We start from the raw sequence: 14,406 nt of genomic DNA, 5'->3' as shown, positions 1-14,406 counted from the left end.
TTATTTCCCAAGAGAATTATGCCACTTTTATAAAGAAAATTACAGTCACCACAAATTGCTCTCAACAATTCCAAAGCTTCTTCATTTGACCACTTGAAAATCAGAGTTCCTTAAGATTATAAATATAACTTTTTATAACTCTGTTATTACGTACTGTGAATGGGGAAAGGGGGCCAATCTTGTGGCCGTAGCGTCGAATGGCCTCTCTGATGTGGCTGGGCTGGATGGCATCACTTTGAGCCTCCATCCCACAGGCTGCAGTGCTCTGCAACAGAAAAACACATAAATTGTGACTAAATCAAAAACACACAACAGACCTACAGTGCATAAAGTAGGAAAATAAACCTTTATAAAATGGACCAATTTTTTTTTTTTCATGAGGACACACATCATTGGTGCCACACACTACATCAGAGAGAAAAAAGCTATTAACAAATTAAAGAGGACTTTAACATGAACTTTGCTTAAGAGATCCAAAGAACACCGTTAGTCCTTTTAAATCTTTCACCTAGTGCTGCTCTATGTTGTAATTGAAAAGAGCAGAAAATGTTCAGACTAAAATGAAAGGGTCATATAAGTCATACTGCAATAACCACAAAAACTATTTTAAAAACACTTCAGACTCTTATTATGATGTCAAGGGGTGGGGAAAATATTGAACAAGCACCTGAAGTGGAAAGCAATTTGACACCAAAATCACCATTGAGTAGTATCAATGTAAAATCTGAAGTTGAAACATGTGACATAATGGTGTTAGAAGGATGTAAAAAAAATTTAATTATCTTGAACTGGAAAGCTTTAAAATTGCAAGTAACTTTTTTTTTATTATGGAGCCTAAATAGGTAAAAATAATAATTCAATACTACCAGCACACTGATTGTACAATAATATTCCTGGTATTTTAAAAGAAAGTTACTCTTCTCTCCTTGTTAGCCAACCTGAAATGTTGGTTTAGGCTCCATCCAGACACAGCTGCTTGCCAGAATTCAGGTTACTTATCTAATGATGGCTGCTTGGCAATAAATTAATGAAAATTGTGAGTGCACTGAGAGTGACAAAAACTTTAATTATACCCTGAAGTTTAATGTATACACATCCACAGCCCTCTCATACATTCACACCATATCCTAATGCTCTCAAAATCGGGGTATTTTTTACAGTGTTTTATTTTCAAGAGCACTGAGTCCACTGGAGCCTGTGAGTACACACAGAATTATTCATAATATGATGGCAGATTCTTCTGCTGATTGACATCTATAAAGGGAATATGAAACTCAAATATTTTCTGCTGGACTGGGCCTTCATGGCCTAAAAATAGTATTTTTTACCAAGTTAACTTGTTTTCCTCATTTATATCCAGTAGATACCTAAGCAAATGGAATAAATCATGAGAATATTTAATTAAAACTGAGTACTTTTTGGAATATAACTATTTTCAAAGGCATTTAGTTAAACACTAAGAACTTAAACTTGCAGCATCAGTAAAATACAATGTATCAAAAACTACACCTCCAGATAAATTTCTGTTCCTAGGAATTATAATGAGAATCAGCCACAGGAATGAAACATAATCAAATATAACATAAAAAGGAAGAGGAAAAAGCAGAAGTCTTTCCAGGATTCACTAAAAGCTTTATAAACAGTGTACAATAAGGACAGGAGGAAGTTGAACCCTTCAGGACTCCCCACAGTACTGATAACACCAGGAGAAAATACTTTTTTTCTACCTTATCACTGTAGAAATCACCAGTTTTATCCTGAAAACTGAGTATTTTTTAATAACAAAACACTTAATAAAATCCCAAGTCATGCCATTGCTTTTCAGCAAAATGAGTGCTGCCATCACATTTCTTCAAAACAGCCCCAAGTGACCGGCACAGGTTTTCCTATCCAGTTCACTTAATCACATTGATTTCTCCTGTGGGTTTTTGGTACATGTATCCCTGTCAGAACACCAAGACACTGCAACAAAAGACAGGAATTGTAACACTTATATTTCATACTCTGAGTATGAGACCCCCTTTTTATGCAAAGTTAACAAACACTTAGTTTGAATGTAAACAATTGGTATAAAAACAAAGCAAGTCAGGCAAAGCTGTTAAAGGCAAGGGCAGCAGTCACCTCAAGCTGCTGGGATCAGGAAAATCACAAGCAGCCCTTTGTATGTTTTGCTTGTATTTTGACCCTTAAAAGCTGTGCTTGCTGCCCCTGTCAGAGAAGGGGATGTTCATTTGGGGTGGTCACAATTTCTGTGCCTGTAGAGGAGCAGGTTATCTTAGAAGCAACAGTTGTCACCTTAACAAAATTCATTAGAAAAATTTAGCATAATTCTGATAGAAAAAAAGCACCAAACCACACATTTGGCCCTACAATTACAATGGCCATTAATATACCATATTGGTTAAAATCAGTATTTAAGACTAGACACATTATTTAGTGTGAGGGAGGTGAGGCCCTGGCACAGGGTGCCCAGAGAAGCTGTGGCTGCCCCATCCCTGGAAGTGTCCAAGGCCAGGCTGGAGAAACCAGGTCTAGTGGAAGGTGACCCTGCCCATGACAGGGCATTGGAATGAGATGATTTTTAAGGGCTCTTTCAACCCAAACCATTCTGTGATTCTGTGATGATTTCCTGAGGATATTTTGGTTTCTTTTTCTTTTTTTTTTTTTTTTTAACTCCAGGATTGTACACTAAATACCTTTTTTCTTTTCCTTTGTTTGGATTTGGTGGAGTCCTGTCCAATTCCACCATTCCCCAAGGCTCCTGAGGGGGTTTTCCCAAGGTGCTGCTGCCCTGCTGATGCTGGTGGAGTGGGTGTAGGGGGTGGTGTGTTCTCAGGGGACTCAAGGCTGCTCTTCACACTCGTAGACTGCCCTAAGAGATGCGGCTGTAAAAGCAAGATGTCAAACAGCCAAAATGTAATCAAATCACAAATAAACCCCACCCCAATTATTTCCTTCTCAGATTCCCTGTTGGAAGAGATGCAATACAGATTTTGGCTTTCTCATTCTGGAAGTTACTACAATATCTGTATAATATCAATGCATGCAACACAGTACTTAGTGCACTTGCCAATTTAAAAAACTTTTATCTCCAAATTTGCAACAGACCCTTGAACACAGAGAAAAGGAATTTTCAAAAAAAAAAAAGTATTTTTATTTCATTATAAATATGCTGCTAAGTATTTAACATTCAGAATTAAAATTTAATGTCTTTCCATCTAGATCCGTAACTTCAAAGCTTATAAACTCCATAACAGAAGTCTGTACCAATACCACATTCAATAATGACAACTCTGGAGAAAATATATGTAAAAGCAAAGCATAAAATACATTTATATGTGAAAAAGCAAGTTTTACCTCAGTAGAGTTGTGGTAGTGTATGAAGGTGGCAGATATGGCATGGCTGAATGGGTCACCAGCTTTGGGAGTCATGTCCTGTTTAACCAAGAGGGCCAAGTCCACCAGCTGGAGGGGCAAAACAGGTGAGGTTACTGACATGGTACTAAAAATGCCATTGTAACAATGGGAGAGTGAGGGCTGTGGGTTGAACCACAATATTCTCAGTGTTTCTCAGATGAAAATAGTAATCCAGATATTTCAGCCTAAAGAGCCTTTCTTTTCCACTTCTGTAAATATATGGAGCAATCTATCTACCCAAGAGGGCTCGGCTTGGCACTAAGGTAACATTTTGTTTTCCAGGAAATCCTTCTTTCTAATCCAGTTGTGCAATGGGATTGAATGAGCCTCAGCACACTGCCAGAGGTCACATAGCAAAGTGTGTGGTTTCAGTTTGGACTTGAAAAAGGTTTGTGCTGGACTCCCCTCTCTTCTGCAGCCTCTATAAAACATTTCTGTTTGTGTATGAGATGGATGAACACAGCACAGCACACATCTGTCACACAGCAAATTGAAAGACAGCCCAGATTTTTGAGCTGGTTTAGTGGAAGATGTCGCTGCCCATGGCTGGGGGTTGGAACTGGATGAGCCTTAAGGTCCCTTCCAACCCAAACCATCCCATGACTCCATGAAGACAGGTAGTTTGGAGAGCTGAAGCAGTGATTGCATTTCTGAAGGGGCTTACAACCCTGAGGTTGAAGTACCTCCAAGAGTAATTAATTCATTTTCACTAGAGTTAAATCAGTCCCTTACCTGGGCCACAGTCTCGTATGCTAAATATGCCAAAATCTCCATTGCAACTGCATTTGGCTTTATTTCCATACTGCTACAGTCCAGCCAGTCACGGAATTTGGATGCTTTCTTTGCTGTCAGTTAAAACCATAAGGGGAAAAAGAGAAATTAATGACAGATAGGCCAAAATAATCCTTTTTTTTGGTTACAGAAATACTGCAAAATTGAAGCAGTTAGTGTGAGCATGATTTGATTGGCCAAAGAAAGAATTATCAAAATGGAACCAGTGGGGAAAGACTGTTATTTCATACATTTTGGAGACCCATAAGTGCATGGAACAAAGAGAAAAAACACAAGCTAACTGATCACACAGCAGATTTCAGAACAAGGAAAGGTCAACCTCAGAGGAGTATGGACTGGACAAACTTGCTTTAGAATATATTACTGTGAAATAAATAAAATTATTGCATTGCATCTTCTATGAATTAAAAAAAAACCCACTAAAATAAATCAATACAAATATGAGTCCAGATAAAATTTATATAATTGTATTAAAAATAGCGAAGACAAATGAAAGGCAGAAGAACTTGGAAGTCCTGGTGTTAACTTTACAGGGCTGAGGTGCTGACAAGTGAGCCAAAATTATTTGTACAAGAGTGTTTTTTAAGTGTGCTTTGGATATAAAGAAGTAAGAATAGATGTATAGTCAACATTCATACAAGAACTTCACACTGGTAATGGGTGAGATCAAGTCAGAAAAAGCGCAGAGAAAAATATGGACGATATAATGTAATATTTGCTTAGAGAGTAAAAGGAGGGAAAAAGAGGATGATCTTACTTAGGTCAGTGGTGGACAAGATGATCATAGAAATCTGTGGACAGAAAGGAGTTATTGAGACAGATCTTCATGAGGGCTGTTTGTGAGACAGGACAACCAAAATGAAGAAAATACAAGGTGGAAAAATCATCTGAAGGAAGTGGAAACAACTCTTTCAAAAAAGAATTTTTAATCAGGACTAAAATGTTACACAAAAGTCAGGTGTTAAACAGAAAAAAGGTCAAGATAATGGTTACTTTCATTCAGGAGGTAATGGAAGCCTACATTGCATCACCAAAGAAAGGAAAACAAACAATAGCATGAGAAAGGAAGGGAGGAAAAGGAAGGGGAGGAAAAGGAAGGGAAGGAAAAGGAAGGGAACGAAAAGGAAGGGAAGGAAAAGGAAGGGAAGGAAAAGGAAGGGAACGAAAAGGAAGGGAAGGAAAAGGAAGGGAACGAAAAGGAAGGGTAGGGAAGAGGAGGAAGGAAGGGAAGGGGAGGGGAAGGGGGGAGACAAACGATCACAAAAAAAGTTCCCTAGAGTTTAAGTCTGCAATTCTGTAGTACTTGATTCTTTGAGGGACCTTTTCTTTTGCCTGTCTTTAAAAGTGCAGAGTTACCGGGAGATGTGATTATTAATAGATATTTTTTGAACAGGTTTCTGAAAGTCCCTTCCAGGTTTATTCTCTTGTCACACAGTTTTTATGGGCTTGTATTACAGTAATACACTTCGTTAAACATAGTAACACAATCAATTTTTACTGAAATAAATAAGTAAAAGATGCCTTTAGACAAATGTTCTGCATAGCCTTTAGTACGTCCTCTCTAATTCAGCTCATTTTGTGCAATTGAATTTGTGCCCAAGTCTCTCTTGGTACTATTTTCTAACCACTGTAATTCTCTTATTCTTTAATGATATTAAATGTCAGTGAAAAATAACCATATAGACATGGTCACTTAAAAACACTGTGAAAATAGCACTGAGATATTTTTATAGATCACAATCTCTTGGTCAGCAACATTCTATTTTATTTTGCAAATTTAAGATTTTTATTTGATCTGTCTCCAGATGGCAATTTTGGGGTTTGAAAAATGACTTTATCACAAACCTCTCATTTCCTGAAGTCACCCTAATCTGAAGTATCATTTATCTAATGGCTCACAGATGTGTGATACCAAATTATAACTAAACATAAAAAACATATTGAATTAGAAAAATAAATGCTTACAAAACATGTTTTCCTACGTTTGCTGACATTTGCTGATGGAGAACAGTATCTCAAATGTGTCATTTATTTCCCATAAATGAGTCACACTTTCTTTGAATTTAGAAGGAAGAATGAGATAAGGTCCCTTCTTTAAAGACACCACTGTGTTCTAGTCTGTGTTGTAGGATCATGTGCTTTTTTGTCACAACTTTTACTGCCTCCTTCACCTCCCTTTCTCTGACATTTGACCTAAAACCTTCGTCATCACCTAACCACTTCTGTAATGATGTTTTGCTACATGATCAAGCCCATTAATTTACAGCTCATTATAGTTGTGGCCCACAAGTACTTCTAGTAAGTTGGTTTTCAGTGCTAGAAAAGCTCTAATTCTGTCATCATGTTATTAGTGTTGGAATGGCATATACTGATGAACTTGGCTAATGGTGAATAAATTCCACAGCAGGAGCTTACAGCTTAAAATAGAAAAGACTCTTTAGTAAATTCTTTGTGTCTCTGCGGATTGGGAAATAAAAGCAAAACTTGCTGCTCTTCTCTAATTTTAGAGGCATTCCAAAAAACCTGCAGCCATGAACCTTAGCTAATGTGCCGACTTTAGCACCACCAGGACAGACTTTGGGCAAGTGTGGTTTTAATCCATTAACTCCTCACCAGTTCCATCTTTGCAGTCATCCCCACCAGCTCAGTATTAAAGCACAGAGAAAGCTTGGTAAATATTCAAATAAAATACTCTGCCTGACAGCCTGAAACTGCTAAATTAACTGTTCCCAGGAGTTACACAGACAAAGAATTTAAAGTTTTATTATTGTGGATGAAATAAAAGTGCTTTCAGAAAAAATGAGGTTCTGGTGTGCTATTAAATGAAATAATAATCAAATATCTTAATATACTGCAGCCATTATAATACTTACAAAAACTCAATTGCCGACTTTCACAGAATTCTGCATACTGGACTGAGTCCATGGTTCGTGTTTGTCTTTCTGCTCTCTGACAAAAGAGTAAAAGTACACGATGTACCTTATTCCAACAAAACTGCATTCCACAACAGAAATTATAGCACCAAAGCGCCCTCGCCACAACCTTGAAGCAACCCTCCCAAATTAAACATGCATTGAACAAGTCAAGATGCAGAAATATAAACCACAGATGGGTTATTAGTCTTGTGAGTTAAATTTCCCAGAGGAGCATGTCAATTCCTATTTGCAAAACCTGCCTGCACACTGCTCACCCAGCCCAGTGGTGAGGGCTGAGAGGAGAGAGGTGCTGAGCACTGCTGCCCTGACCAAGGTGAGTATTTAAACTGAAGCACATGAGGATTCTTCCCATGTGTTTACAGATGACCAGAAAAGTAAAGAGTTCTCCTGAAATGAGGCCAACATCTTCTGCACCGAGCAGAACAGAACCTGTGTACATCTAAATTGTGAAATTAATATTCATCACATTGATGTGCCAGGACATTGAAGTGTCCCTTCCCACACTCAATACACAGTAATAAATAAATGGTACATGTGTCTGTTTATTATTTTTTTCACTCTTAATTTATGCTTGAAATTTTAAACTTATGAACACTTCAGGAAAAGAAAGGATATTAGATTGAATTAGAGCTTGGGAGAGAAAAAATATCTCCAAATGTTCACTACTGCATTTAAGAATGTATTTCACATGGAGTCCAGGGCCAACCAAAAGAATGAATCTCAGAAAACCACAAACATTATGCACACCCTCCCCTCCACATATACAGGATGCTGTAATTGAATCATGGTTGAAGCAGCACTAAAGTCCATGGTTAGGTCTGAGCAGGTGCTTCAGTTCTGTTTACTTCAACAGAGCAGGAATGATTTTCACAAGGTAAAGATCTGGTCTCCACAGGAGATTAAACCCGTCACATATCAGAGGCAGGAAGCAGTAGTTAGATTAAAAAGAACAACAGTCCCTGTCTGAAGCAGACAGCTTAGTCCATGTCTCAATCAAGCAGATTTTTTAAACAACAAGGAAAGGAATATAAGTGTTTTCCAAACTAATTCAATGTATAAATCATCACACCTGAACTATCACTACAGATACAAAGTGGTGTCAGGAGAGGCTGATGGTACCAAGACTGTGCTTGTGCTGTGACTCCATGAAGCTCAAGAAACCATCCACATAGAAGGAAAAGTACAGATGTACTCACACAAGGACAAAAAACAAGGGAAAAACCACACACATAGACACAAATTTTGCTCGGACACCCTGAACAATTTTACATCTGATGAAATAAAAATTGCAGAGTTCTTCAATCTGATTTAATAGAAGACAATAGGGCTATTGCTAAGTATGTATATATCTATATGTCTCCATGCTATACAACCTGCATTTGGCTTTATGAGCTCTCAAATCAGTGGGAAAAGAAATTAAATAAAATTAGCACCTCAAATTCACAGTTTCTTCCTCTATTCTCTTTTAGGTCACTCTCCTAAAACCATCTAACCCTTCCCTTCCAAGATTTGCTTCACAGTCTACATGTTCAATTTTGCTGTTAACTAAACCACAAGCTGACCAGGAATACACCTGGATAGTCTTTTCTTTTCTTCTCTACCCAGTCAATCATTTCGACTGTACTTGGACCTTTAGTCACCATGGTGACTAAAAATTCAGTCATTTTCCACTTCTCCTATGCATGGCTCTGGCAACCTGACTATATTTTGAGGAGCTGCCATTTCATATTAATAAAAATTTTCAGTTAATCCATTCCAACAAGATGTTAAGTCTAGACTGAGTTTGTATTCCTTTAAAAATAATTTTCACAATCTATGCTGCAACTTCAACCCATTACAGAATTCAACTCTGCCCCTGAGTTAATTCAGCTATACTTTTTAAAACAGAAGGCATCCAGAGATAATCTAATCTGAACTTCTGCATGGCACAGGACACTTCTCACAAAATACATCCTAGAACAGCAGTCCTACTTTATGCTTTATAAAAGCCTCTAATCTGGGGTTTATTTTTTCACATAATTAAGAGATATCTTCCTCAAGTAATTTGAAAAGCTGTGATTTTTTGCAATGTGGTTTAAATTCTGTAATCCTTTTTTTTTTCCTGTTGCCACCTATATGTTTAGCCATTGGCTATTACCTTTCACATCCAGCCCTCCTAGGGATTTAAAACCCCTTGAAACAACAAGGAAGGCATGGAAAACCAAAATCATATGACATGGTAATGTGAGGAATTCTTCTCCAAAGTCCAACATGAGATGATAAAAAACCCCCAACATGTAGAAATTTGACAAGGATACTTTTAACTTTAACAGGCATCCTATAATGTAATATGGAAACTGCAAAACCAGATTAATCCCAAAAGCAGTTATGTTAAATTAAGTGATTTAGCAATGGTTACTCTCAGCAAATAGACCACAAAGCTCTGAAAATGCAGACTGTCAAAGACTACAGGTTTCATTATAAGTATTACAAGTTTCTTTAAAAGTGAAAAACTCAAAGGTTTATTAAAAGAATGGTGCTGCTAAGGGATTTTTCCAATAGGGACTTAATTCCTCTCTACAAATTATCTACAGTAGTTGTCTAAACACTGCTTTTAATGTTGTTCTTATATACTAAATAAATACTTTCAATTGCTTTCTCTCTGTACAAATATTTTTATTTAGCAAAATGAATTACATATATGTGAAATAAAATTGTTTTCTTCCTTCAATTCTCTCTTTAAAATAATTCTTTCTTAAAGATCAATTCCAGGGTGATGCTCTAAACTGCCACCAAATAAAATAGTGTTTGCCATAAATAATTGAACTTTACTTTTTATCCTAATTCACTTTAACAAAAGATCCCTCACATGATGGCATGGAACCTCATGGTTTGAAGGATAAAGACAGACATTCCTTCAGTCCTGCCAGTTTTAGAATAGTCTACAAATAACCATCAAATGCAGCAGAAATTAACGGGTGAGTGGCACAGCTGGGACATCTTTAAGGAAATACCATCCCAGAAACAACATCTCTTTCTTCTTCACTTTTCAAGATCACAAGCAGTATTTTATTTTTTTCTCCTATATCATCCCTTCTTTGAAAAAATGTAATGTTCCCTTCTCTTCACACTCCTAAGGTATATTTGATAAACTCAAAAAAAATCAGTGACATGGGGTAAAAGAGGAGAAGAAAGAATGAGGACATTACTCTGAACATAGCATAACTCCAGGCCAAAAGAGTTTAAAGAAAATGGGATCTGCTGTTGGGAATGTCACAGAAAATTTGTTAAAATAATTTTGTCTGTAAGTCTAAAGGATACTTGTCCTTTTTCACAGTTTTGAGTTTGTTTGTTTGTTTGTGTTTTCTCTCATTTATTTTTTTTTTAACAAGAAATTATACAGGATGTTTAAGCGAAGAAACAACTTAAAATTTATACAAGTGAAATTTTATAAATTTTGTTGTTGGAAGGAGAAGCAAGTCACTCCAACAGGACTGAAGTCCTCTTTTATCAGAAAAAAAAATCCAGTTTTCTGGGAATCTTTCTAAGCTGAAGAAACAGTGAAACCTCTAATGAAACTCCACCTTGAAGCAACCTCAGCTTGAAAGCAGATACAACAAATGGCAGCAACAACACTGCTCAACTGATTTAGCAAAAAAGTTAAAAAGAAATAGTTTTTACTCCCTCTCTAGTAGTACTAGTCACTCTAAGCAGTTAAGAAGCTGAGTTATGTGCTGTACAGCAGAGTTAAAATACTTTGCATGCTTTCCTTGGAACATGCTGAAGGATGCAGTAGATAGGACCTGGCACAGTAAATGTCTGCTTAGTCTTCCAAAAATGTGGTGCATTATATCTTTCTTTCAGCATAAAGAACTAAAAAGGGAAAGGAAAGAAAAAGGTAAAGAGTTGCACGTTGTCACCTACCATCCAGGATGAAAAATAATCTTATTTTTATTCCGTTTTGAAGGTTTCACACTTGACATACAAAGCTCTTTGTGTGGGGGGAAGAAGGCAGGAGGCCAAACTTTAACTTGCTCACTGACTGCTCCGTGTTTGGAGGAAATGTGCCGAGGAGCTGCTAAGCTGGAACATTTGAAAAACGTATGTGGCACGGCTGGACACCCCCGTGCTTGGCAACAATGTTGGGATGAAGGCGCTGGCTTCCCAAACCCTCATATATTCATCTTATGGCATGATTCCCTGATTCCCTCTGCTCAAGAAGTCTCATTGTGGGTTTATCATGGTTTCAAAGGAGTCAGGTGGCTACCCCAGAGAAAAGCAAAGCTGCCCTGCAAGGGCTGATATTGCTGGAATAGAATGCTAAGTAATTTATCTTTCATTTAGACTAGAGAATAAGAGGCCACTGTGCCCTGTGCCTGACAGCTCTGGGGTGGGAGGACAAAAACTGCAGAGTGGTCAAGGCCCAAACTGTAGGATGGTTGTAGGGCAATGGAGATGCTCCAAGGACTGGAGCACATTTCCTGTGGAGCCAGCCTGGGAGAGCTGGGGCTGTTCAGCCTGGAGAAGAGAAGGGGCCAGGGAGAGCTCAGAGCCCCCTCCAGTGCCTAAAGGGGCTTCAAGAGAGCTGAAGAGGGACTTGGGACAAGGGATGGAGGGACAGGAGAAGGGGGAAAGGGAGGGGTTAGATGGGATATTGGGAAGGAATTCCTCCATGTGAAGTTGGGGAGGCCCTGGCACAGGGTGCCCAGAGAAGCTGTGGCTGCCCCATCCCTGGAAGTGTCCAAGGCCAGGCTGAGCAACCTGGGATACTACAAGAGGATCCTGCCCATGGCAGGGGGTTGGAATGAGACGGTATTTTAAAGCCTCTTCCAACCCAAACCATTCTGTGTTTCTGTGAAAAATGACCTAGATTAAAAAAAACAACCCTGAGAAATCAAGCACAAGGTAGCTCAATGTTGAAGTATTAACAAAATGTGCTGAAAATACATATTTAGTCTTCTGAATTTTGACATTATCTGAGGATTATCACTATCTGAAGACTTCTGTAACATAGAGGACAAAGGTATTTATTGTTCTGAGAATCCCTTGAACTGGTAAGTAAAGAAAAAAAAAGATGGGGGCTTAAGAGGAAGCATTTTCGAAGTCTAAGCAGAGTTTTACACAAAAAATAAAAATGTCAGTCAGGGAAAGATCAATAGGTTTTGTAACATAATACTTGATTTGGCTATAAAGTACACACATCCAGGGTTTTTTATCCACCTCTTACAGAACATACCATACATTCTGCAGCAGCCATTAAGCTGAACAAATCTGCATAGCAAACTTAGGGCCTTTGATTTAATGAAAGCTTTGAGTGCTCATGTGCTTAGAATAATGTTCCCAATATTAGAAGAAAATATGAGGTCTTTTTCTGGTAGGCCAAGCTGATCTCAATTTTAATGTATTTTCACAGTAAAAAATAGTTTTTTCTTTTTTTCTCCACAGTATTATTAGTATCATTCCCTGCAATAAATAGAGTTTAAGACCTTAAAACCTTAAAAATCTCTGTTGTTACAGAGGTTTAAAGGATCTACAACTGTAAATTAAAAGAAAAAAGGGTGATTTATTAAATGTTAATTGAAATATACTTTACAAGTTATAATCTTCATAGTAGAATGTCTGTCCAGAGACAAAAGATGGAATTCACCTGAAGAACTGAAGACATAATTAGTCATCTAAAGTCCTTTTATTGTAAAAAGACATTAGACACTTTGAGTGAGCAACTCCATCCTGAACTCAGTGTTTAAAATGTCAAATGAATGACATCTGTGAATTTCTCTGAAGCTCATCATCTGTGGCCATCAGCAATGGAACCCAAGAGATGTTGGATTAGGTCTGCTCTGCACAGCTCAGGCATCCTCACAAAGTGAAATGAGGAGTGAGTGATGAGTGAGGGTGAGTACCACCAGCATCAACACGGCAACAACTTCCATTTCAGGGCCAAGCAAGGGCCAAGAGTGAAGAATGACTCAGTAAATTCAGCTCCTACTCTGATCCCCAAGCAATTCAAAAATAAACAACGGCAGCTTTGTGCCCAGATGAAAGTTAACTCCATTCATCTCCCTGGAATTATGAAACATGTAATCTAGCAAAGTACATGCAGATAAGTAGGAGGAAGGGAGCTGGCAGAATGATTTAAGATTATGTAAAAATTTCAAGGGAATTATGAAGAAAAAACAAATGAAGTTGCACAGGCAATAACAAAATGAATAGATTAATTCCCAGCAGCCATGATCTCATTGCTTAAGGAATAAATAAAACTGACCTCCTGATAGGGACTCACTGTCCCTGTAATACTTTGCCCTTGAACATATGCAAAATCTACACATACTGTATTTATTTGAACCAGTTCCATATCATATCCAAATTCCTTGTCTAAATTTATTACTGCTAGTCTGAAATGTGGGGCAGGAACCTGGAAACGAAACATTTCCATTTCATGGAATACCTTTGATTTCTACAGGAAAATATTTTTTTCTTCTGTAATAAGCATCATCATGAATTTTGCAAAACTATGTGTTAAATTTATGGCTATCTTCTATCAGTGCTTTCCAAAAAACATAAAATAATTTTGGATAAACTATGCTACCAAATGAAAAAAGTTATGTGGGATATATTGATATATTAATATATCAAGACTACTGACTTCCCTCACTTTTCTGGTTGAGGACATTGTAGCACTTTCCTTTGGTTTCCATCTGGCTATACATCAAAAACTTTACATACCATGTTAATATGAGGCTACCTTTATATCTTCTGGATAGCATTCCTCTGAAAACTTACCCTAACTCTGTATCCATTCATGAATGAGGTTCATATAAACAGCTTTAGCATCTCACCAGTAAATCCTGCATTCACTGAAACAGGGATCACTGCAAGGTGTAGGAGACACAAACAGCAAAGCAACCTCTTTTGCAACTTGAGCTTTAATTTTTTTCTTAGTGGCAGTCAAAATCAGCCATCGCACCCTATTTTTTAAATATTTCTTTTAGCTGACACACTCTTTGGATTTGTGGCCAGAAACTCAAAGAGTGGCTTTTGCCCCAAGGCTGTTTATGTGGCAAAATACAGGCACAACACATCTCACGCAATTTCTCACCATCCTGGGTGTGGGAGAGAGCTGGGAGATCCTGTCCTGCTCCTACTGATCCAAATGGAATGGCAGGAGGTGAAGGTGGTTGCTTCAGGCCAAAGTTAACCTGGCAATCAATCCTAGACATACTGAGTTAAAGTGAAACTTAACTGCCAGGCATATTCTATCTATTCACCCAGCTACAACCAG

General features: G+C 37.8%; 1 protein-coding gene across 4 annotated transcripts in view; it reads right to left on the bottom strand.

The window, feature by feature from the left end:
- The window catches only part of SUPT3H (SPT3 homolog, SAGA and STAGA complex component), a 253,101-nt gene that overhangs the window by 48,432 nt on the left and 190,263 nt on the right, over positions 1–14,406 (bottom strand). For all 4 annotated transcript variants that reach the window (XM_015622505.2, XM_015622504.2, XM_015622507.2 and 1 more), the window contains exons 7-11: positions 7,083–7,158; positions 4,150–4,262; positions 3,358–3,465; positions 2,697–2,885; positions 155–265 (exon numbers count right to left, since the gene is read on the bottom strand). In XM_015622505.2, the coding sequence (XP_015477991.1) occupies positions 155–265; positions 2,697–2,885; positions 3,358–3,465; positions 4,150–4,262; positions 7,083–7,158 (597 nt within the window). The remainder of the gene's footprint in view (positions 1–154; positions 266–2,696; positions 2,886–3,357; positions 3,466–4,149; positions 4,263–7,082; positions 7,159–14,406) is intronic.

Source organism: Parus major, chromosome 3 (assembly GCF_001522545.3).
Source record: "Parus major isolate Abel chromosome 3, Parus_major1.1, whole genome shotgun sequence".
NCBI lineage: Eukaryota > Metazoa > Chordata > Aves > Passeriformes > Paridae > Parus > Parus major.
The sequence above is the reverse complement of the archived record's forward strand: the minus strand, read 5'-3'. Positions and strand labels throughout refer to the sequence as shown.